The sequence below is a fragment of the Kogia breviceps genome, chromosome 12 (assembly GCF_026419965.1).
Source record: "Kogia breviceps isolate mKogBre1 chromosome 12, mKogBre1 haplotype 1, whole genome shotgun sequence".
Classification (NCBI taxonomy): domain Eukaryota; kingdom Metazoa; phylum Chordata; class Mammalia; order Artiodactyla; family Physeteridae; genus Kogia; species Kogia breviceps.
The window spans coordinates 21,404,430-21,429,277 of NC_081321.1; the positions used below are offsets into that span (position 1 = coordinate 21,404,430).

General features: G+C 39.9%; 1 protein-coding gene and 1 non-coding gene across 2 annotated transcripts; one reads left to right on the forward strand and one right to left on the reverse strand.

Annotated features, from left to right (window-relative positions):
• The first annotated feature begins 6,683 nt into the window (after positions 1–6,683).
• SMCO2 (single-pass membrane protein with coiled-coil domains 2) lies at positions 6,684–24,268 on the forward strand. The gene is given in 7 exon segments (XM_059081583.1): positions 6,684–6,811; positions 8,652–8,766; positions 14,077–14,139; positions 15,481–15,631; positions 16,292–16,430; positions 24,005–24,033; positions 24,036–24,268. Coding segments are annotated over 7 exon segments (858 nt in total).
• Positions 11,010–11,113, reverse strand: LOC131767577 (U6 spliceosomal RNA). The gene has a single exon (XR_009338779.1). It is a non-coding gene; the product is annotated as a U6 spliceosomal RNA (small nuclear RNA).
• Positions 24,269–24,848: the final 580 nt, after the last annotated feature.

Here is a 24,848-nt window from a genome sequence, read left to right on the forward strand (position 1 = left end):
CTCTGACATCACTCTTGTTTGGGGTCTAATGGAGAGTTTGGGCTTCCAAGATCTTTCCTTAACATCATAGGGCAAAACACAGTTTTCCTCCCTCTCCTTACGCCTTTTCTCTCTTTCAACTCAATATCCTTAGAAACAGTGACTTTATCATTGTATTAAAGGGCTGGAAGCCAGGGGCTTCCCAGATGCAGAATGAGTAATGTCCTCCTTATCCCAAGCACTGTTCTCCTTGTGTGATCAAGACCTTCACATGAGGCTTTACGTATTCTATTCCTTCAGGCCATCACTACTCTTTCTTAGAGCCCACTATGCTCCAGGGACTGTACCAGGTGCTTTATACACAACATTTCACTTCCTACTCACAATAAGCCTTCAACGTCGATGTTCTTCCATTTTGTCGATGAAAAAAGGGAAGCTCAGAGACATGAAGTAGCTTGCAGGGATCTCTCTGTCCTGGCAAAGTTTTAAAAGAGGCACATTCAAAGCAGATTCGATGAACTAACTACCGGCTTCACAACAATGTTAGTAAATGAAAATATTGCAGAACCCTCCAAGGAAAGGTGCTCATTCAAAGTTCCTATTCCTTTGGGGACATACATAAACACATATTCACTCCTCTCTAGCTTTTAGTCCTGAAATCTCTGGGCCCTCCGCGAGGCCTTTTGCCAACATATACAGGGCTTAGGGTTTTCACAGGAATCCAACATCCTTCTTGATACTAAGGCCACCTCTCAGGACTCGCTGGGCTGGGGGTGGCCTGGTGACAGGCAGCGAGGACAAGCTGGGACCAAAACTCGCTGGGTGGGGCAGTTGCTGGGGTTAGACCTCGCTGAGGCCTGGGAGAAAGCCTGTTTCTGAGCACCCAGCGACTATGACAGTGGACAAGAAGAAGTCGTTCAAGAGAACTGCCAAGGTCAAGAATTCCAAGATGCCGCAGTGGAGATGCCCTATGACTGTGGTCGCTGCTGTTTAGGAGAGCTTCCCGTGTGCCTGGAACTTTGCTTACGGTATCTATGGTCTTAAAAGAGGGTTTCCCGAAGTGTGGTCCATGAGACACAGTGCTCTGAGCTCACAAGTGGCTCTGGTGGAGTGAAATGTGTGTGAGAAGCAAAGTGTACTATTTTCACCCCACCAAAAAAATTAGGTTATTAAAGCCTCTAAAAATAGAAAAATAAGCAACAAACAGACCAACTAACAAAAACCTTGCAAACAAGAAGCCATACAGAAAGCATTTAGCATAAGAATATGTAATGAGCAACATACAGTCTCTGAAATGTTGAGAAAGTTTTGTTAAAAGGAAAGAGACATAAAAGATGGTAGCTCCAATATACAGGATGAAGGATATTTTCCTACAGAAGGGGAAATAGGACCTGGTTTGCACACGGAGGCAAAGTGATAGGATAGAGGCAGAACTCGAAGATGTGAGAAGATGGAAGAAGGTGTCTGTTTCCTTAAAGAAATCCTGAGCTTCTTCGTGGGACGCCTGAAGCGGAGCTCCAAAAGAGTTTTTGAAATTGCAAGGGAATTGATCCTGATGGAATAGGATCCCGCCCTCCCCCTCAAACAAACAACGGTCTTCCAGGGAGCCTGAGGAAGGAGAGTGAAAAGAACTTTCTCGGAGCTTCGAAGGGCCGTGGGAGAGGATGAGGGAAACATGGTGTGTTGTGAATGGAGAAGCTCTACACCGCGGAGCTGTCTGGCGGTGGAGAGAAGTTTCACATCAGGTGGCCTCCATCAGCACAGTAATGCGGCAGCCGGGTCACTGCTGGCGGAGGGGGCTGGCAGCATTTGGGAGCGAGCCTGGCGGTGGGAAAGGAACGGAGCGAGACAGGAAACAGCTGCTGGGGCCCACGTGTTTGGGAAGCAACAAGAGATGCATAAAATTTTGCTGAGTAACACTGAGAAGAATAGTCGTGTAGGGGGGCGCTTAAGGACACGGTCCCTGGAGCCAGACTGAGCAGGTTTGAGTTTGAATCCCAGACACCCCCCCCCCCCCCCCGCGCGCGCCTGTTTGGACGGTGGTAAGAATTAAATTAGGTCATATATGTAACACTTATACGTGCCTGGTACATTAGTAAACATGCATAAGTGCTAGGTATTATTGTTGTTGTCGTTATTAAATTGTGGTGGAACCTCTCATCAGAATCTTGTGATTTTTTCCTAAAGAAACATGAGGTCACCTGGGACAACAAAAGCTAAGAGCCTAGTCCTGATGGGGGACAGGTACCCAAGGCTGAAGCTTAGCCCGGCAGGCACTGGGGGCCGGGGGGCAACGCGAGGGAGTCTGGGTTCCCAGCTAGGAAGAGAGCATAGGGAAGCCCAGGAGGGAGGTGAGATATCTCAGACTGAGCTTCTATCTGAGGAAACATGCAGGGTGATGACAAGTCCTAATTTGTTGCCATAAAAATCATGGCCACCATATGTGCATTTATCCCATCCCTTTGACAAAATTTTGCTGAGCACCTATTATGTACCAACCACTCTTCTAGTGCTGGGGGCACAGCAGTCAACACAACACACAAACACCCCTGTCTTCACGGAGCCCACATTCTAGCAGGAACACTAGCAATGGTCCAGCTCGACCCTAAACTCCTTCCTCACGCGATTACCTTCATCTTCACGACACACCAATTAGGCAGGTATTCTCAAACCCATTTTTCAGACAAAGAATTAAATTTTGCCGCAAATCAAATAACTAATAAATGGCAAAACCAGGTTTCCAACACTGATCTAATTCTGATGTTTATACGTATGAAAACACGTTCTGTATTTCATCTCCGTGCTGCTGAATAATTTTGGTAGGTGAAGGGGAAAAAGCCTTGAGAGTTGAGGGACTGAGAATCTGTAAAGTCAGAATGTTAGGCCCCTCCCATAGGTGCTAAGTTCCTGGAGAATGAGGGGAGAAGATGAGGTACGGAGGGAAATGTGAACTTAGCACTGAAGTCCTGGAAGAAGTGAAAGTGGGCTGTGAAGGCGGTAGGCAAAGGCGAATAGGTGACCGAGCCGTAAAGTAGGAGCAGCCCTGGTTTGCAACATGATCGACTGCTTCCTCTTTCCTGCTGAGTGGGGAAGGGGTAGGTGAAGTCCTGTCCTCCCTCGTAGAAGGTCTCGGATGCTTTGTTCAGGCAAGGAGATGAAAGGGTAGGCATGGGAGAAGCCGAGGTTGGAAGAGCCTCCCAGAACCTCCTGTCAGAGGCCAGTAGATGATGGACAGAGGTTTGGGGCGGGGGAAGGATTTTGTTTCCAGAAAGCTGGCAAGAGAAGCAAGGAAGCTGGGAGACAGGCTGGAGATGCAGGTAAAAGAAAAGCAGGAGAGGGCTTCCCTGGTGGCGCAGTGGTTGAGAGTCCGCCTGCTGATGCAGGAGACACGGGTTCGTGCCCCGGTCCGGGAGGGTCCCACGTGCCGCGGAGCTACTAAGCCCGTGAGCCATGGCCGCTGGGCCTGCGCGTCCGGAGCCTGTGCTCCGCAACGGGAGAGGCCACAGCAGTGAGAGGCCCGCCAAAAAAAAAAAGAAAAAAAAGAAAGAAAAGCAGGAGAGCACGGCGTGCCTGGAACCTCGTGAGAAGGGGCTGAAGGGTCACGTATGCCACATTCCAAGTAGAATGTCAGAGAGGGCAAGTCCAACTGCAAACTCACCTGCCTAAGTGTGCACCCTCGTCAATGGCCTCCTATCTGCCTTTGGCGCTGGGGAAAGGAGGATCTGGCATCACCAGAATTTTCCGGGGAAACTTGACTGTTTCTCGTCTACCCCACTGAACTTAGAGGTATTTGTAATCACCAAATTGGGAAGAGCAAGGATATCACCAGATATATACAATTTCACAGCCATACCTGCTCATTATAACCTTGCCAGGGCCAGGGTGACACCAAATCCCTGATTCTTGGAACCATGCTTTAAAATTTCTGATATCTCAAATCGTCCAGCTAACAGGTACTGAAGAAGGTTATCTGGGTGGTCTGGCCTAGAGGAAATGCTCACAAAATGTAAGGTAGAGGTTTCATCGGTTGTTTTTTTTAAAACAGTTGATCTGTTCCTTTTGACTAACGCGTCTCCCAATTTGTAATTTTAAAGGTTTTGATGAGGTGCAGCTGGAAGGGGGAGGGATCCATCAGTTGGTACCAAACAGTCCTAGAGGCCCATAGTGTAAACATATAGGAATGAAGAGATGGGATGTAGGAAGGGGAAGACAGGTTCTAGCTGACGAGGCCTAGAGTGCAGGCACTTCCAAACTTTAAGATGACTAGGAATCACCTGGGATCTTGCGAAAATGCGGAGGCAGATCATGGATCATCTCTGAGTGTCAGTTTCTGCGTCTGAAAAAATCGAGGTAATAAGAACTGCCTTGGTTGACTGACTATACAGGGTGGATGTGAGGATCAAAGAAACAACTTAGTGAAAGTGCTTATAAACTGAAGGTGCTGCACGTGTGTAAGCATATTATTATTATTTGTAATATTTGAAGCCAAAGAAACCTTACAATAGCTCCCATTTCTACTGTTATAAATAGATAGATACCATTGCCCAGCTTTTGCACTGTGTTTAAGCCCATTCTACAGATGGGGAATGTAAGACCTAGAACTTTAAGATTAGGCCCAGCTGCTGACTGTTGATGCTATGATACGAACTCAGCCTGACTCTCCAAAATCCAAGCTCTTATTCGGTGTATTCAGTTGATTGATTGTAGCAAACACCCGTAGAAAAAGCATCATAGAAAAAAGCGATGGTCTAGAACAGGGGTTGGCAACTTTTTTTTTTTTCTGTAAAGGGCAAGATAGTAAATATTTTAAGCTCTGCATGCGAAGTTTAGGTCTGTCTTGCAACCATTCCATTCTGTCATTGCAGCACCAAAGCAGTAACAGACAATACATGAAGGAATGGGTATGGCTGTGTTCCAATAAAATGCTGTTTACGGAAACAGATGGCAGGATGAATTTGGCCTGTGGACTATAGTTTGCCAATCCCTGGTCTAGAAAATTCTGAGTTGTCCAATATGGTAGCCACTTGCCACAGGTGGCTGTCTAAATTTAAATGTATTTCAATTCAATTAAAAATTCAATTCCTCGATTGCATTTGCCACATCTCAAGTGCCCAGTACACACAGGTGGCTGGTGCTACTGAAATGAACAGAGTGTAGAAAACATTTCCATCGTCACAGAAAGTTTTATTGGAGAGTGTTCATCTAGATCATCTTTAGGATGGGGGAGAAATCCCTTATGAGTAGCTGTGAGGATATGGAAGTTCTGGGTCCTGGCTTTGCTATATGACTCTAAGTACATCATGCGAACTCCCAGAGCCTTGGTTGACGTGCACGGAAAATGGGGCTGATACCTTCCCCACTGTGTTGTGGTGGGAACTGAATAAGGACATACATGAGAAACACTTTGTAATTTATTAGGAGCCGCACAAACATAAGCCGTCATTAGGACTCTTGTTATTTGACATGTGAGGAAATGTATGGAGGCAGAATTTGTGTAGCTACCTGAATTGAGAAGAATAGATTTTCCTTTTAAATCACCCAATGGAAGCCATTAGGATGTCAGAGAGTTACCAAAATAAGGAAACCTTATTATTTGTACAGGGTTCTAATTTTCGGACAGGAAAGAGACTAGGTAGATCTCAGTGGTCATTGTCTTTCAGAGCTTGGAATTGTGTTAGTAATGCTTCAGCATACACACAGACCGTCCGGATGGGAGCTGTGATGAGATCGGACAGGTCACAGCGTCCTTCCTGAAAGAGATCAAAGGTTGATTCTTCTTTGTTGCGCTCAAGGTTCTGGCCTTTTCCTGCTGCTTCAACTTTACAGGGGTCCCCTTGGAACGACATCCACTGTGGATCCCCGCACAGGTCAAAGACAAAGCTCAATTTTGCCACAGAGTGATAGGCCAGGCCCTTGGTTGCCCAGATTATTCCAGTATCTCTGCGATTACCAGTGCCTCTCCTTCCCTCTGTTTCTAATCGCTGCCATCATCACTCTTCTAGGACTCTCCCTGCTAATCACTTCCATTCCTGTCAGTCTACCGCCCCCTCTGTCCCTCAGGGATTCTATCCCACAGGGTCCTGGGGACCAGACCACCCTCCAGTGACAATTTACTATAGTTACTCAGTTGAGTGCACAAAGGAAAAGGTTTCTCTCTGTGTAAGGCTGGGTACCACCCTCTGATCTCTGCTAGTTACTACCAGTTACGTTTCGCATGGACCCTTTATTATGGCTTTTCATATGAGCTTCCTAGAACCTGTCTCACCCTTTTCTACCTTCTTTCCTATTTCCTGTTACTATTATTTTTCTCACTACAGTACTTAAATACTCTTAACAATTCAATTCTCTGCTCTGCAGCTAACACTTGCCTGTCAGGCTGAAATGAAGGTGCCGCTTCTCACACACAGCTGCCAGTAATATATATTGGTTGAACCTTTAGGAAAGTAATTTGGGAATATTTTTCTAAATCCTTAAAAATCAGTATATCATATTACCAGGAGTTCCACTTCTAGGGAAGTATTCTAAGTAAGTAATACACTGAATGCACTGAAATGCACTGAAAATTCCTAAACAATTATATTCATTACTATATTGTTTACAGCAGGGAAAAATTAGAAATAATTGTCAACGATAGGAAAAGAGTAAAACAAACATCAATTTACAAATAGAAAGAAATATACCATTGGCCCTGCAGTGCTGAAGAAATGGCTCTCACGAAGCTAAGTGTCAAGATGCTTCTGCAGATGAAGCCAGTTAGGAAGGAGCAAGAGTTGACAGAGAAAAACAATGGCTTTCTCCAAAACATCGATGTGGCTGAAGGCGCAGTGCAGAAGTCAGTCAGGGCTGGGCTCCCAGGGGCAGTTTCTGGGGTCCTGTCTGGAGACTTCCTCAGCCTGGTAGGACCGAATGACAAGATTTCCAAGTTCAGGGTTGGGGTTGACATTCTTCTCTCTAATTCTTCTAATTTTGATCTCACGAATATCTAGTGTGGTAGGTCCTGTGAGATAGTAAAGGGACCTATGGTCATAAACTAGGCAGACATCAGTTGAATAGGAATGGTCAAGGTTCTATTCTCAATTTGTGAAAAAAATGTTGATTGTTTTGTGCCTTCATCATCTTCACCTGCTAAAGATATAAACCATTTAATATGGTTTCTAGAGTAGAGGAAGCATACATTCATATAAATATTTGTTAAATATTTATGCATTTGTTAATACATGATAAAAATGTATACTAATATAAACCAATGGTTAACAACCTTTTTAAATTGGAAGAACTTTTCTAAAGGAAAAGATTTTCCAGAACCCCTCATATGTCAAAAAAGCTACTATGATATCAAGGATGTTTTAAAATCCATTTAGAATTTATTAATAACAGTAGCATATACATTTGGAAACATTCGGCAGTACTTATTGAATCTATAGAAATGTATAAACATTCCAGGACCACTTTCTATCAGGGTAGGTATAGAATGCCCCCCAACTCAGGGTTCAAGACCCACAGATAGGAAACCACTGCCTTAGGCCTCCATCACAAGTATATTGCAATTCATTTAAAAGTATACTTGAGTGTGTGTGTGCACATGTATACACATATATGCAGCCCAGCAAAATAACAATAGTCCAGTAGGGAATGGGCAAGGGATTATGATATCAAAGGAAGTACAAATGAGTTTTATACATACAGGCAAAGATGCTCAACCTTACTCATAAAAAGAAATTAAAACTACAGTGAGATACCAGTTTAAACATACCAGATTGGCGAAGATCAAACACTTTTCTAACACATGGTTTTAGAAAAGGAGTGGGAAAACAGGCACTCTCATCATTTTTGCTGAAAGTGTAAATGGATTTAACCTCTTCAAAGCATAATTTGGTAAAATCTATCAAAAATTTAAAATATACATATCTATTGACCCAGCAATTCTATTTTTAGGGTTATCCAATAGATACTCTTGTACATAAACACATAGATATGTAGGGATATTCACTGCAACATTGTTTGCAGTAGCAATTGATTAGAAACAGTGTACATAAACATTAATAAAGAACTGATGAGCAAATTATGATATAGCCTCATGATGAAATACCATATAACAATTTTTAAAAAGAGGCAGCTCTATAGGTACTAATATGAAATGGACTCCAAGATAATATCCTCTCATTTGTATTTTAAAAGGCATGTATATATTTATATAAACATAGCTGCTTATTTATGCGTAGAATCTCTGTGGAAGAATAGAGAAGAAACTAGTAAATGTTGGGAGGAGGACATCTTGGGTCTAGAAATCATGATGGTAGCCCAGACTTACTCCTTTCCTTTGAACCATATGACATTTTTTTAACTACTTTTTAAAGAAGGATATTTATTATTTGTTTATTTTACACACACATTTGCATATACACACAAAGAGCTGCAATGGCTTCAGAATTCAGAATCTCACTTTGAATCATTGATTCAGTCAACAAATATTTATCCAGCCTCTCTATTCCTGTCTCGTGTAATGCACTACACTAGACATTATTCACACAGAATGAAATCAGTACAAGAGTAGCAAGTACTCTTTGGGGCCGGAAAGATCCAGTGTTCTCCCTCTAGAGAAGTTTAGGGCAGGCCTAAACTATAGACCAAAGACATAATATCAGTATCTTTTTCAGTTGTGTGACTTACAGTTTGCTAAGGGAATTTACCAAAATGGACCGCATCTTGGACAGATCAGATGATGAGGACATTTTCTCTGAAAACTCTCAAACTGACTTCCTTCGTGATTTGGAGACTAAAAAATGGGTAAGGGACAGACTTAAATGTCACAGTGGGTGAAGAGAGGAACTTCATATTTCATATCTCAAAGCAACAAGGATATTATCACAAGGTTTCCTCATAATAAGTGTGAGATGTTCAGGGCTTAAAATCAAGATGGAGGCATTCTCTCCTCTGAAGGCTGCTGTTACTACACAAGGGACTTACTAGTACTCCCATACAAAGAATTGCACCTTACCTTATTTTTGTCCTTGGGATTCGTGAAATAACTGTGACATTTTTTACCTCAGAGCAAATTACTATATGTAGAATTGTCCCCTGGATTGCAGATTGTCTTCCAATAGATGCATTAGAGAGATCCATTTACTCATTTTTAAGTGAAGTATGGCTGATTTAGAATATTATATTAATTTCAGATGTACAGTATAGTGATTTAGTATTTTTACAGATTATACTGCATTAAAAGTTATTATAAAATATTGGCTATAATTCCCTGTGCTATACAATATATCCTTGTTGCTTATCTATTTTATACATAGTAGTTTGTATCTCTTAATCCCTTACCCTTAATTTGTACCTCCCCCTTTTAGTTAATCACTAGTTTGTTTTCTACATCTGTGAGTCTGATTTTGTTTTGCTATATACATTTGTTTATATTGTTTATTAAATTCCATATGTGATATCATACAGTATTTGCCTTTCTCTCTCTGGCTTATTTCACTAAACATAATATTCTATAGATCCATTCATGTTGCTTTAGATGGCAGAATTTCATTCTTTTTAAAGCTGAGTAGTATTCAGCTTTATATATATATATATATATATATATATATATATATATATATATATACACACACACACACAACATCTTTATCCATTCATGCTGATGGACACTTAGGTTGCTTCCATATCTTAGTTATTATAAATAGTGCTGCTATGAATATTGAGGTGCATGTATCTTTTTGAATTAGTGTTTTCATTTTTTCTGGATATATACCCAGGAGTGGAATTGCTGGATTGTATGATAGTTCTATTTTTAGTTTTTTGAGGAACCTCCATGCTGTTTTTCATAGTGGCTGCACTAATTTACATTCTCACCAACTATGTACAAGGGTTCCCTTTTCTCCATATCCTCACCAACATTTGTTATTTGTAGACTTTTTGATAATAGCCATTCTGACAGTTGTGAGGTGATATCTCATTGTTGTTTTGATTTGCATTTCTCTAATAATTTAGCAATGTTGAGTATCTTTTCATGTTCCTGTTGGCCATCTGTATGTCTTCTTTGGAAAAATATCTATTCAGGTCTTATGCCCATTTTTGGATTGGGTTGTTTTGATATTGAGTTGCTTATATATTTTGGATATTAATCCTTTATCATATATCATTTGCAAATATTTTCTTACATTCCGTAGGTTGTCTTTTCATTTTGTTGATGATTTCCTTTGCTGTGCAAAAACTTTTAAGTTTACTTAGGTCCCATTTGTTTATTTTTGCTTTTATTTCTTCTGCCTTAGGAGACAGATCCAAAAAAAATATTGCTACAATTTATGTCAAAGAGTGTTCTGCCTATGTTCTCTTCTAGAAATTTTATGGTTTCCATTCTTACATTTAGGTCTTTAAACTATTTTGAATTTATTTTTGTATATGGTGTGAGGGAATGTTCTAATCTCATTGCTTTACATGTAGCTGTCCAATTTTTCCAGCACCACTTACTGAAGAGACTAGTTTTTCTCCATTGTATATTCTTGCCTCCTTTGTCATAGATTAATTGACCATAGACGTGTGGGTTTATTTCTGGGCTCTCTATTCTGTTCCACTGATTTATGTGTCTGTTTTTGTGCCAGTACCATGCTGTTTTGATTACTGTAGCTTTGTAGTACAGTCTGAAATCTGGGAGGGTGATACCTCCAGCTTTGTTCTTTTTTTCTCAGGATTGCTCTGGCAATTCAGGTTCTCTTGTGGTTCCATATAAATTTTAGGATTATTTGTTTTAGTTATGTGGAAAATGTCCTGGGTATTTTAAATAATAGAGATTGCATTAAATCTGTAGATTGCTTTGAGTAGTATGGCCATTTTAATAATATTAATTCCTCCAATCCAAGAGCATGGGATATCTTTCCATTTCCTTATATCATCTTCAGTTTCTTTCATTAATTTTTTTATAGTGTTCAGAGTATAGGTCTTTCACCTTCTTAGTTAAGTTTATTCCTAGGTGTTTTATTCTTTCTGATGCAGTTTAAAGTGGGATTTTTTTTTTTACTTTCACAAAAAATATGGAACATTTCACGAATTTGAATGTCACCCTTGTGCAGGGGCCATGCTAATCCTTATATTGTTCCAATTTTAGTATATGTGCTGCTGAAGTGAGCACCCATTTACTCTTAATTCAGTCTGAACCTCTCTCAGTCTGAAATTCAGTCACCCAGCTGACACGGAATGGAGAAATTTGGACAAAATGCCTGAGATTGTCCTGGAGAGGGTTTATGCTTTCATTTAGTTGAAAACAAATGCATGGCCAAGACCCCTTTTATTATTGATGAGCAGATCTCTCCATAGATTCCCCAGGCTATTGGCTATAGAGGAAGGTGGTTTCAACCAGTCAGAAAAACATACAGAAATGATGGAGTGGGTATTTTCTACTCCTAGGCTTATCCAGCCCCCTATGGAAGCTCAGGATTCATCTCTTTGTCTACTTCTCTTTTGAATACATTTTGTATTCGAGGATGGCTAACTCTACAATCCATAGAAGGAAAGGTCCTCAAAGAATATCCCAAACTGGACTTTACCTTCAAGGACTCTGCAGCAAGGAAAAAAAGAAACATAAGAAGTAGAAGGGGTGAGGATATGGGGAGGGGGAAGGGTAAGCGGTGACGATGTGAGAGAGTGGCAGGGACATATACACACTACCAAATGTAAATTAGATAGCTAGTGGGAAGCTACCGCATAGCCCAGGGAGTTCACCTCTGTGCTTTGTGACCACCTAGAGGGGTGGGTAGGGAGGGTGGGAGGGAGGGTGATCCAAGAGGGAAGAGATATGGGAACATATGTATATGTATAACTGATTCACTTTGTTGTAAAGGAGAAACTAACACACTATTGTAAAACAGTTATACTCAAATAAAGATGTTAAAAAAAAAAGAAATAGAAGGGGATAGAAGGTGTGAAGGAATGGAGTTAGACGTGTGGAGTATAGATAATAATAAGACAAAAAGTGGAAAGAGACAGACAGACAGATACTTGTTATGAAAAAAAAAGAATAATAGGAACTGAATTAGAAGAGTAGTCTTAGGATGGGAAAAGAAAATAGGGAGATTGAGGTAATCGTAGGGATGATCTTAGGGAACACATGAATTGAAGGTATAACTCTATAAATAGTGTCATCTGATTCTTTGCAGGGGCCTTGTCCCTGGACTCCAGGTAAGGGCTGCTACCATTAGACCTACTTTTCCAGGACAACTTCTCTGTACTTGTGGTTCAGTGAACCCTGCTGAATCCTGTTAGTCAGTGAATGGTGATATCATCACTTGTTGGCCTAGGACAGAATAAGTCTAATTAGATAATAAAATTATTCCCTCTGTAAAGAGTTTATCAAATAGTCCACACTCTCAGGGTATAAGGCATTGTTATAGACTATTTCTTACAAACTTCAAATCAGAGCATAACGGTTTAACAAAATATTTTTTTAAATTTATGATTGTATTTCTTTATGTCTGTTTATATGGAAAATTCTACAATTACATAAAAATAAATCATAGGTAATCACATAATTAACAAATAATTATTTAAAAATTTGGCTATCTGCTAACAAAAGGACAAATATATGACTTCTTGAGGAAGAAACCTTATTCTCCTATTCTCTGAAAACAAACCAGGAGGTCTCTACTTTGCATGATCTTATCTTCGTATTTTATAAGAGAAAGATTTAAAGGACAGGTTCAGAAAATGGACAAAGAATTCAGAGGAGTAAAGAAAAAATTGTTGGTTTAATTAACAAAATAGGCTCTTTAGCCAGACTGCCAAAGCTGCCATGTCTAACCATCAAAGCCCCCTAAAATTTTGCTCTGGTTTCATATTGCTAATCCCTGGCACTGCTACATACAGTGTCGATTTCGGATGCCAGGTCAGTGAACAGACTTTCCTATTTCCTGCTTTTGTTTGCATCTCTCACAAGCAGAATGTATTTGCCTGTTTCTGAAGCTTATTTATTCTAAAAGCACTTACTGAGGAATCCCTATGTGCTAGGATACATATATATAAAATCCTTTCCCCTCAGTGAGCTCACACGCTAGGAGGGACTCAGACAAGAACGTGGCTGTGTAAGATCCATCCTAGAAGTAGCAGATGAGCTATGAAGTACACGGGAGGGAGAGCTGTACAGGGAGAAGACTGGGGATATGACAACTGAGGTTTGAAGGATGAGCTGGATGGAAGAAAAGCGTTGCAGAAAGAAGGAACAGCACACGCAAAGATAATGAAGCCAAAGAGAAACTGTTGTGAGAGAGGAAGGGTGCAGGAAAAGGCATGACAGGAAAGCAGACAGGCAGGACACTGAGGTAGGGATAGAGCAGGATGCAGACGGGAAGCCAGGACATCAACAGGAGTCAAGAACTCATGAGGACTCAAAGTAGGGCTCTGTCTGGGATGCCATGAGCAGTGATGCTGGGGGGGTGGGAAAAAAGTACCCCGATTTAAATGACAGGTATTACTAGTGGATATGCACAAAGTGGATATAACATAGGTAATGAAGAGGGAAAAGAATGTCTCCCATGGCAATTCAAGAACTTCCTTCAGGTTTCTGCCAGAGGCATCTGGATGGATAGGGAGACCATTTGCAAGGGTGGGGAACCCGAACTAGGTAGAGGGGAAATACGATGAGTTCCATTTTTTACTTTCTGAGTTTGTGGTGCCTAGGAAACATCCAAATGGAGACATGTGAGCTCTTCAAAGAGCTGCATGTAAATGGAAAATAGTGCCCTTAGACTGTATATTTCGTGCAAGTACACGTTTAGTCTGTTATTTAAAAAACACACACATTTCTTTATGTGTTCATGTGTTCAGTCCTGCAGACTTTTTTTTTTTTTTCTGTATGCGGGCCTCTCACTGTTGTGGCCCCTCCCGTTGCGGAGCACAGGCTCCGGACGAGCAGGCGCAGCGGCCATGGCTCACGAGCCCAGCCGCTCCGCGGCATGTGGGATCTTCCCGGACCGGGGCACGAACCCGTGTCCCCTGCATCGGCAGGCGGACTCTCAACCACTGCGCCACCAGGGAAGCCCAGTCCTGCAGATTTTAAAAACTCTTTTTGTTTCTACTTCCTGCCTTTTGACTCTTTTGCAGTATATTAACCATTACCGTGAAATGACTGATAAAGATAAGAAATATCACCATCGATTATTGGACGTAGAACTCTAGAGATGATCTGGCCCAATGTTCTTACTACAGGCCAGGAAGCTGAGCTTTACAGTGGTTCAGTGACTTGTTTAACATCCACAGCAGTAGAACAAGACTTAGACCTCTGGTCCTCTGATTCCCAATGTGGTATCTTTCTCTGCATCACAGTGTTTCTGCTGCTTTTGAATATCCTGGTCAAAGATTTGGTGGAAAGAAATTGAAATTGTGGATGCTTTTTATTCATGAAGAGGTAGATAAGAGATAGTGGAGTCACGTAGTACTTGGAAATTCTAGCCTTGGTTTCTTCATCTGTAAATGTGATAATAAACCTACATCACTGGTGAGGTGACACTGGGTTGTGAGTGCCAGTGGCAGGGACTAGGTATTCTTTCATCTGAACCCAAGTGCTAAATACAATTCCATGGTTTTGGAATCAGAAAACCTAGTTCAAGTTCTAGTCCACACACTGACCAGCCATGTCGATTGGTTTCCTGTGGCAGCTATAGCAAATTAGGCTTGGTGGTTTAAAACCACACACACACACACGAATGTATTCTCTTATAGTTGTGGAGGCCAGAATTCCAAAATCAAGGGGCCAGCGAGCCCACGCTCCCTCTGAAGGCTCTTGGGGAGAATCTTTCCTTGCCTCTTCCAGGTTTTGCTGGCTCCAGACATTCCTTAGTTTGTAGCTGCATAGACTCCAGCCTGCCTCCGTCTTCACAAGAGTTTCTCTGTGTCTTTTCCTCTTGTTTCTCATTAGGACACTTGTAATTGGATTTAGGACCCACCCAGGTAATCCAAGATAATCTCCTCTCAAGATCATTAACTTAATTACCTCAGCAAAAACCCCTCCCTTTTTCTTTTTTTCCAAATAATGTCACATTGTCAGGGCCTAGTATTAGGACATGGACATATCATTTTGGGGTCAGCACTTAACTCACTACACCATATGACCTTGACCAAATCACTAAATAGGAATGGCCTAGGGGATTTCAGTACCTACCCTTATCCACCTCAGGGCTATCATGAGAATTAAAAGAAATGATGTACATGAAGGCAATTTGTAGAGGTATGTGAATGTTATTCCTATTAACTTGGTCAGTGATTTACACAGATATTTCAATAAGAAACTGGTCTGTTCTCTCTACTCTCCATGTCTCTGCCCCAGCCTTCCTCTGTCACAGAGCAGGAGGGCATGTCAGCCTATCTCACAGATGCATCAGAAGACTCCAGCCTCAGAGGGGGCCATGTGCTTGCCCCCAGAGAAGGGGGCTTGAGTACCATAGAGGAGCCACCACCTCTTGTGATAACCCTTTTGTTCTGCTTTGCTTTCTTCATGATCTTTATCAGGATATGTTGGAGCTGGAGGCTGGGCATGACCAGGACCTGCAGAGTGAACCGGATGAGCAAGAAAGAGATCAGGTTCAACAAGAAGATTCCCAGGCATCCACATCTTTGCAGTTTTCAAAGGAGAACATCCCTGAATGATAAGCCCTGGAGCGTGCAAGAAGGAACATTTAATAATGTCTTGTGGAGGGGAAAATGAAATTTAGCAGAGATCTTAGGGACAGCCTAGAAGATTTTAAATCCATACATGTCTTGAACCATAAAGCACTCATGTGCACAGGTAACTACCTACATGTTCCAGCAAGAATGCAGAAGAAGGACATTTCTAGGGATATAGGAAAAGCCGTGGAGTTCTCTTTACACACTTTTCTTCGGAGCCTGGGATTAACACATGTCTTATCACTCTCAGATAATTTTCTAGAGATGAAAATTATTATAATTACTATTAAAAATGTACTGTTAAATCCTTATGGACCCTTTCCCTATTGTATAGCTTCTTCTCCTTCACCAAGATGCAACCACCATCCTGAAATATTTAACATTCATTCCATGCAGGGAAATTAAAAAGATATCTATATTTCTTACTGAATGTAAAACATGCTTTATTTTCTCCAGCCTTATGCAGATCTGTTAAAATGGATATTAAATAAATGTCCAAACTCCTTTCTTGAAGCCTAAGTGCCTACCTGGCCCATTTTGGTGACAGACAATGAATAAGCAGAACAACTTGCCATCCAGAGAAAGAGGGTTTCAGGCGTTCCCATTTTCTACCTTAAAACTGATTGTAATACTGTATCTGTAGGAGAGTCAGGAGAACATGTTCTCCAGCTAAACCACTGGAATACAAAGATGGGTCCACAAGTGAAAGAACTTGGAGCTGATCACATAGGCTGGAGGGAAAAAATTAAAAATATTCTACAAAAAATAAACCTAACAGAAAACACAGTGAAGAGGTAATTGTAGGGTGTCAGGGTTGGTCAGAAAATAATGGAAAGTTTCATAGCTTCAGAAACTTAAGAAATTCTGGGTTGGTAAAGTCTTTAGGATAATAAGTTATCTGCATCTTTGCTCTCTCTTCTCTCAAGGGAAGGACTTCCCTCAGAGGCTCTCTCCTTGAAGCCACATTAATAGTTATCAAAAGGACATATTGAGGGCTTCCCTGGTGGCGCAGTGGTTGAGAATCCGCCTGCCGATGCGGGGGACACAGGTTCGTGCCCCGGTCCTGGAGGATCCCACGTGCCGCGGAGCGGCTGGGCCCGTGAGCCATGGCTGCTGAACCTGTGTGTCCGGAGCCTGTGCTCCGCAACGGGAGAGGCCACAAGAGTGAGAGGCCCGCGTACCGCAAAAAAAAAAAAAAAAAAAAAAAGGACATATTGAAGTTCCCAGTGATCCTTGAGTTTTATCCAGTATTGTCCAAAGGGATCCAACCAGTATGGCATGAAAAAACTATTAAAGTTTATTTGTTAATGCATATCTGAATTTAAGTGGAAAGTTTCAAGATGAAACAGAAGCGATGAAGTTGTTATTTGTGCCATCACTGGTATAAAGAGAGTGGGCTTTGGAGTCAGAGGGACCCAGGTTTGAATCCTGACATTGACATTTCTTGGACAGGTTAATCAACCTTTTTAAAGCCTTGACTTTCCTCTTCTATAAAAAGGGAGTAAAGACAGCCACCTCACTGGTTTACCGTGGGTATTAAATAAAATACCGTATGTAAAGCATTTAATACAGAGCCTGGTACATAATAAACAATTAATAAATGGAAGCTATTTTTAGAAATAAATTCCTCTGGCCTTCTGAACCTTCCTGCCACATTCAAAACTCTTTCCTAATGCAGGGCTACTCTTCTAACCTTTCAGTTAAATATCTTCTTTACATTCAGTTAAACATCACCATACCTTACAGCTAAACATCTCTTTACATAAGCCTTATCCTGACCATCCTATTCAAAATGGCCTCTTGTTTTCTTCCAGAGCATGAATGATATTTGAATTTTAAAAGATTCTGTGTTTTTATTAATTCAAATTCTGCACATTAAAATTTCTTTCCATTTTTGAAACTAGCGTAAAATTCACATACAGTAAAATTATATCTTTTATTCCATTATATAAATATACCACAGTTTATCCATTCACAAACTGAGGCACATTTAGATTGTTTTAGCAATCATGAATAGAGACACTGTAAACATTCACATGTAGTTTTTTGTGTGAACACACATTTTTATTTTCCTTGGGTAAATAATCAGAAGTTGGAATGCTGGGTCCTATAATAAGCGTACGTTTTTTGTTGTTTTTTGGTTTTGTTTGTTTGTCTGTTTTGGCTGCGCCGGCTCTCAGTTACGCACTCGGGATATTTTGGTTGCTTCTAAGCTGCGGCATGTGAACTCTTAGTTGCGGCATGCATGTGTGCTCTAGTTCCCCAACTAGGGATCGAACCCAGGCCCCCTGCATTGGGAGCACGGAGTCTTACCCACTGGATCACCAGGGAAGTCCCAATAGGTGTACGTTTATACTTGTAAAAATCTGACAAACTGTTTGAAAATGACTATGATATTTTTTTTTGCATGATGTCTGCTTTCTTGCTGTTTTCCCCTGCAGTGGGGAGAGAGTGTTCTAGTCTTCCTCTTCTTATAAGGATATTAATCGCATTATGGGGCTCCACCCTCATGACTATATCTAAACCTCCCTCCCTCCCTAAGGTCCCAACTCCCAGTACCATCCCATTGGGCCATTGGGGTTTCAAAATATAAATTTTGAGGAGGCACAAACATGCAGTCCATACCAGGTAGAGATCAAAGTTGCTTTTTTTTTTTCCCCCAAGATCCCTTTCTTTTTTCGGCATATGCATATCCAGTTGTTACAGCAACATTTATTGAAAAGAGTTTTACTTTTCCTATGGAATTACCTTACATCATTGTTGAAAAATCAGTGGGTCATATATGTGTGAATCTATTTCTGGATTCTTTATTCTGTTCCAATAATCTATATGTTTATACTTTCAGTAATACCACACTACCTTGATTACTGTAGCTTTATGTTAAGTCTTGAAATTAGGTAGTGAGCGTTATTCAATTTTGTTCTAATTTTTTCTAAGTCAAATACTAATTTTTATTATCTGATTTTCTTTTCTTTTTTTAAAAATTAAAAAAATTTATTTTATATTTGAGTATAGTTGATTAACAATGTTGTGTTAGTTTTAGGTGTACAGCAAAGTGATTCAGTTATACATACACATGTATCTATTCTTTTTCAAATTCTTTTCCCATTTAAGTTATTTCAGAACATTGAGCAGAGTTCCCTGTGCTATATAGTAGGTCCTTGATTTTTGTTCTAATTTTTCCAAATTGTTTTGGCTATTCTAACTTTTTTCTGCTTTTCCATGTAGATTTTACAATCAGCCTGTCAATTTTGCTGTGATTTTGGTTGGAACTACCATTAATCTATAGATAAATTTGGGAAGAATTAACAGTTTAGCAATATCAACTCTTCTGATTCATGAACACAGTATTTCTGTCTATTTAGGTCTTCTTTGATTCCTTCCATCAGAGTTGTATAGTGTTCGGTGTACAGATATTTCACATTTTGTTAGATTTACACCTAAGTATTTCACGTTTTTGGTTTTATTATAAATGGTACTTAAAATTTTTCAATTTCTTATTGTTAATAGCTAGTATATAGAAATACAGTTGACTTTTGCATACTGACTTTGTGTTGTGACCTTGCTAAACTCATTTATTAGTTCCAGTAGTTTTTATAGGTTATTTGGGATTTTCCACATAGATAATTATGTCATCTGCAAATAGAGAGAGCTTTCTATCTTCCTTTCCAATCTGTATTCTTTTTACTTCTTTTTTTTTGCCTTATTATATTGGCTAGAACTTCTAATATGATGTTGAATAGGAGGGGTGACAGCAGACAGCAGACCTACTTACTTTGTTCCCAATCTTACAGGAAAAGAATTAAGTGTGATATTATCTGGGTTTTTATCTGTTTGTTTTTAAAGATGCCCTTTCTCAGACTGAGAAAGTTTCTTCTATTCCTAGTTTACTGAGTTGTTTTTAAAATCAGAAATGATACTGAATTTTTTCAATAGCTTTTGCAGCATCTATGAATGATCATGTTTTTTGTTTGTTTTGTAAGTCTCTTGATATGATGAATTATAGTGATTGGTTGATTTTTGAATGCTGAACCAGCCTTGAATTCCCAGAATAAATCCTCCTTGGTCATAATATATTATCCTTTTTATATGTTGTTGGATTCAGCTTACTAAAATGGAACTTTTACATGTATGTTAATGAGAGATATTGACCTGTGTCTTTCTTTCTTGTAATGTCCTAGTGTTAGTATCAGAGTAATGCTTGCCTCGTAGAAAAAATTGGGATGTTTTCGCACATTTTCTATTTTCTGGATGAGTCTGTGTAAAACTGGCATAATTTCTTTCTTAAATGTTTGATTGGATTCACCAGTGAAGCCATATTGCCTGGAGATCTTATTGTGGTAAGATTTTTTTTTTTTTTTTGCGGTACGCGGGCCTCTCACTGCTGCGGCCTCTCCCGTTGTGGAGCACAGGCTCCGGACGTGCAGGCTCAGCGGTCGTGGCTCATGGGCCCAGCCGCTCCGCGGCACGTGGGATCCTCCCGGACCGGGGCACGAACCCGTGTCCCCTGCATTGGCAGGCGGACTCTCAAGCACTGCGCCACCAGGGAAGCCCCGGGAAGCCCCTGTGGTAAGATTTTTAACTACAAATTTAATTTCTTTACTGATATATAGGGTTATAGTGCTACTCAGGCTATCTAGCTCTTGAGTATATTTTAGTGGTAGATTGTATCTGTCAAGGAATTTGCCCATTTCATCTAAATTGTCAAATGTATTAGCCTAAAAATATGAATAATATTCTCTTGTTATAATTTTTATTTTGAAATAATTATAGATTCACAGGAGTTTTCAAAAATAAAAATAAATAAAAACAGACATATTTTGCAAATGCAAAAAAATATGAAAAGGGCAGGCATCACAAATATGTACAGAGATTCTCTATCCTGGAAATATACAGCTTTGTATACACTCTAAAAACACGGGCACAGACTTGAAAACTAGAAACAGCCCACATATTCATCAACTGGTAAGTGGATAAACTGTGGTATATGCTACATGATAGAATGCTACTCAGCGATAAAAAGGAACGGATTTCTTAATCATCCAGCAACATAAATGAATCTCAAATGCATTATGTTAAGTGAAAGAAGCCAGACTTGGAAGATTAGACTTATGATTCCACTTCTGTACCACTCTGAAAAAGGTAGAACCGTAGGAATAAAAAATAGATTAGGGGCTTCCCTGGTGGCGCAGTGGTTGAGAGTCCACCTGCCAATGCAGGGGACATGGGTTCGTGCACTAGTCGGGGAGGATCCCACGTGCCGTGGAGCAGCTGGGCCCGTGAGCCACGGCCGCTGAGCCTGCGCGTCCGGAGCCTGTGCTCCTTAATGGGAGAGGCCACAACAGTGAGAGGCCCGCGTACAGCAAAAAAAAAAAAAAAAAAAAAGACAGACAATGACAAGCATTGGAGAGGATGTGGAGATATCAGAATCCTCAGACATTACTAGTGGGATTGTAATAGGTTAAACTGATTAAATAGGTGAACAAAATGTGGTATATCCACACAATGGAGTATTATTCAGCCACAAAAAAGCATAAAGTTACCTATACATGTGCAACATGAATGACCCTTGAAAACATTACACTAAGTGAAAGAAGTCAGACCCCAAAAGCCACATGTTATATGATTCTATTCATATGAAGTATTCAAAATAGGAAAATCCAGGTAGATAGAAAATAGATTAGTGGTTGCCAGGCCTACGGATTGTGGGAAATTGGGAGTAACTGTTCTTTTGGGGAATTTTGATAAAAATTTCCTGGAATTAGATAGTGGTGATGGTTGTACAACCTTGTGAATAAACCAAAAGCCACTGAATTGTACACTTTAAAGGGTAAATACGGCATGTGAGTTATATCTCAAAAACAATAAGTAAAATAAGTAGATAAGTGAATGCGTTTTGATGATCAAATTGTGTTATATGGGCAGTTAATCCAGTTGAGTTGGCCATCTTTTATCACATCATTACATCCTAGTTAAGATTGCCTGAGACCTTATCCCATCTCTTGTCAGAGAACTGGTAACATGCTGGTTCCATTTAAGCATATTTATACATTATCTTTTTTGAGGAGGTTTATCTTATAGACTAAGTCAATCATTCTGTATCAATTTTGCTGTTTTTAGCTTCAGAGGGTGGCCTCTTTCTGGTATTATCCCCAATCCCTCAGTTCCCTTATAGTCTTTCCCTATGTATTGACCACAAATAATGTGAACATTTTGGAAAAAAGGTTAAAGGTTTTATGCATGGCAAGGTTTTTTTTTTTTAAGTTGAAGTATAATTGATTTACAATGTTGTTATGCATGGCAAGTTTTGAAAAATAAATAAATAGTATTCAAAAGTCAAAAGAATGTTTTTATTCTTTACAGAAGATAAATTCAAAATGAATAATGCTATTAATGACAGTAACCTTTGATTTTTATATACAGGTGATATCATGAAAAAACTTATTTTGATTTAGTAGCTATGATGTTTTCCAAAGAAAAACGTCTGAGCCTTTAAAAATAAATATTATACATGTTCTTTTATTTGCTGAATAATAGAAAACAAATTTTTAACTTTAAGTTATATCATATAGACTGGTAAATAAAAATCAAGTGATTCAGTAGTATCAAGAAATAGATCTGAATCCATCCATACCTGGAGTGTTCATTGAAGGAAAGGGAAAACTAGAAGGACACAGTCTAAACCAAAAGAAAAACAAACCAAAGAAAAACAAAAAATTAAAATAAAATTGAAAAAATGAATAAATGAAAGAAAGAAAAAAGAAAACCTAGCTGATTATATTAAAGTGATGGGATTATAGTTTTTTCATTTCTCTGTTTTCCAAGTTATCTGTAATTTAGAAAAAAAACTATTTTTCTCTTAAAAAAATTAATGTTAGGACTTCCCTGGTGGTCCAGTGGCTAAGACTCTGTACTCCCAATGCAGGTGGCCTGGGTTTGATCCCTGGTCAGGGAACTAGATCCCACATGCCGCAACTAAGACTTGGCACAGACAAATAAAAAAATTTTTTTAAAAAGTAATGTTAAAATGTGTTTCTTTGAGAATGTTCCAGCTTAGTATTTCTGAAGATGATTAATTTTGGAATTTAGGAAGATAGTATTTATTTACTAGATATGTTTTGGTAGTGAGTCATTTTTCTTTTCATAAGAAAGAACAAATCTAGATTTAGTGCTCCCTGAGGACAGGACATCTCTGCTTCACCTTAGCAGCCATCAAAGTCGCTTCATAATAGAGTATTTTAAGAACATTGGCTCTTTAATAAATGTGTGAAGTAGAAGCAATGATCTGAGTAACTGCCAAGAGATAGCCAGTGGCAATAATGCCAAGAAACTTGGCTCAGGTTCATAGAATCCACTGAGTTGGGTCATAGAATAGATCCACAGCTAGCTTTAACTGTGTTCTAGACTTGCTCTTCTGAAATCTATTATAGAAGGTAATTATCTCCAAGCAACTGGATTATCTGTGACATATTTCTTTTGTTCTTTGTGTTCTTCGGGATTTTACAGATCTTCTACCCCAATCATATATTGCATTTATAATTAGAAAATAATAATGCAAGGACTTCAAAGCAAATACATAAAATACAAAAAGGGCATGTCTGGTGCTGGGATAAAACTGTTGATAGAGAGAGTTGAATTCCACTTGTCACATGGTATTTTGTACCCTGACAGAGAGAGCTGAATTCCACTTGTCACATGGTATTTTGTACCCTGAGGAAAAGCTAACTGCCTGTGCCTTTACTTCCCCCCACATAGGCATCCTATACCTCACAAGTGAGGTAGAGATGGCAATAACTATTAGAGTGTGAGAAGAGCATTTCAAAGGAAAGAGCCCCACAGTAACCCAGGGATTCATTGTTTCATGGCTTTAGAATCTTAGAATTCCAGTGCCAGTCCTAGGATGGACTTTGGTCCATCTACTCCAAGTTCCTTCTTTTGCAGATGTCAACAGAGTTTAAGAGGAATTCAGTTACTTACTTGAATTTATAGAGCTACATGGGTGGAGGAAGCAGGAGTCACATCAGTGTGGTTTTCTTCAGAACGTTCTTTTATTTATTTGTTTGTTTGTTTACTTATCTATCAATTGATTGATGTATAGCTGATATATAATATTATATTAGTTTCAGGTGTATAACAGTGATTCAATACTTTTATAGATTATACTGCATTAAAATTTTTTACAAAATAATGGCTATATTTCCCTGTACTATACAATATATCCTTGTTGCTTATTCATTTTATACATAATAGTTTGTGTCTCTTAACCTCTATCCCTATCTTGCCCTTCCCCCCTTCCCTCTCCCCACTGGTAACCACTAGTTTGTTCTCTATATCCTTCAGAACGTTCTTAACACAGATGTTTTTCTAGGAAATGTGCACTGAGGATTTTCATCATGTTTATGTCCTCACCTTCACTGGACTTTCATGTTACATACTATTTTTTGATGCTACGTTTATCTTTGAAAAGGTGCTCTCTACAATGCTTGGGTGCTGCAGAATGTGGGAACTGCGGGAGTTTATTGCCCCTTTCTTGAATTTGGAAGTGCAAGACTTGTTACCCCCCCAGAGACACTGTTACCCTACTGACTTTCTTCCTAACAAAATTCTGGCTGTTCTTATATTACAGTGGTAAACTTATTTTTTAAAAAACACTATAGGGTGTTTTGCAAAGGACATTGTAGTTATGTGGAAATTGGCTGATAACAGAAAGCATGAAAACAATTTATCTTTATCCTCATGACTCACAATGACATCTTGAATCTTTGCATGCATTTTTTTGTTTTTTGGGGTTTTGTTTGTTTGTTTTTTGCGGTACTTGGGCCTCTCAATGTTGTGGCCTCTCCGGTTGTGGAGCGCAGGCTCCGGACGCGGAGGCTCAGCGGCCATGGCTCACGGGCCCAGCCGCTCTGCGGCACGTGGGATCTTCCCGGACCGGGGCATGAACCCGTGTCCCCTGCATTGTCAGGCGGACTCTCAACCACTGCGCCACCAGGGAAGCCCTGCATGCATTTTTAAAAACATTTCCTTCAAACCACTAGCCTCTCTTTCCCCCCCACCACCCCCAAAGACACCGAGACTATCAGACATTAGCTTTCATGGGTGGTTATTCCCCCCATTTTGACCTCTGATGTCTCAGAAAAGAAAGCACAGAATTCCTCCCCATTTTCACTTCAGTCAAATTGGGTCCATATTTTGAATGTAGTGGACATTTT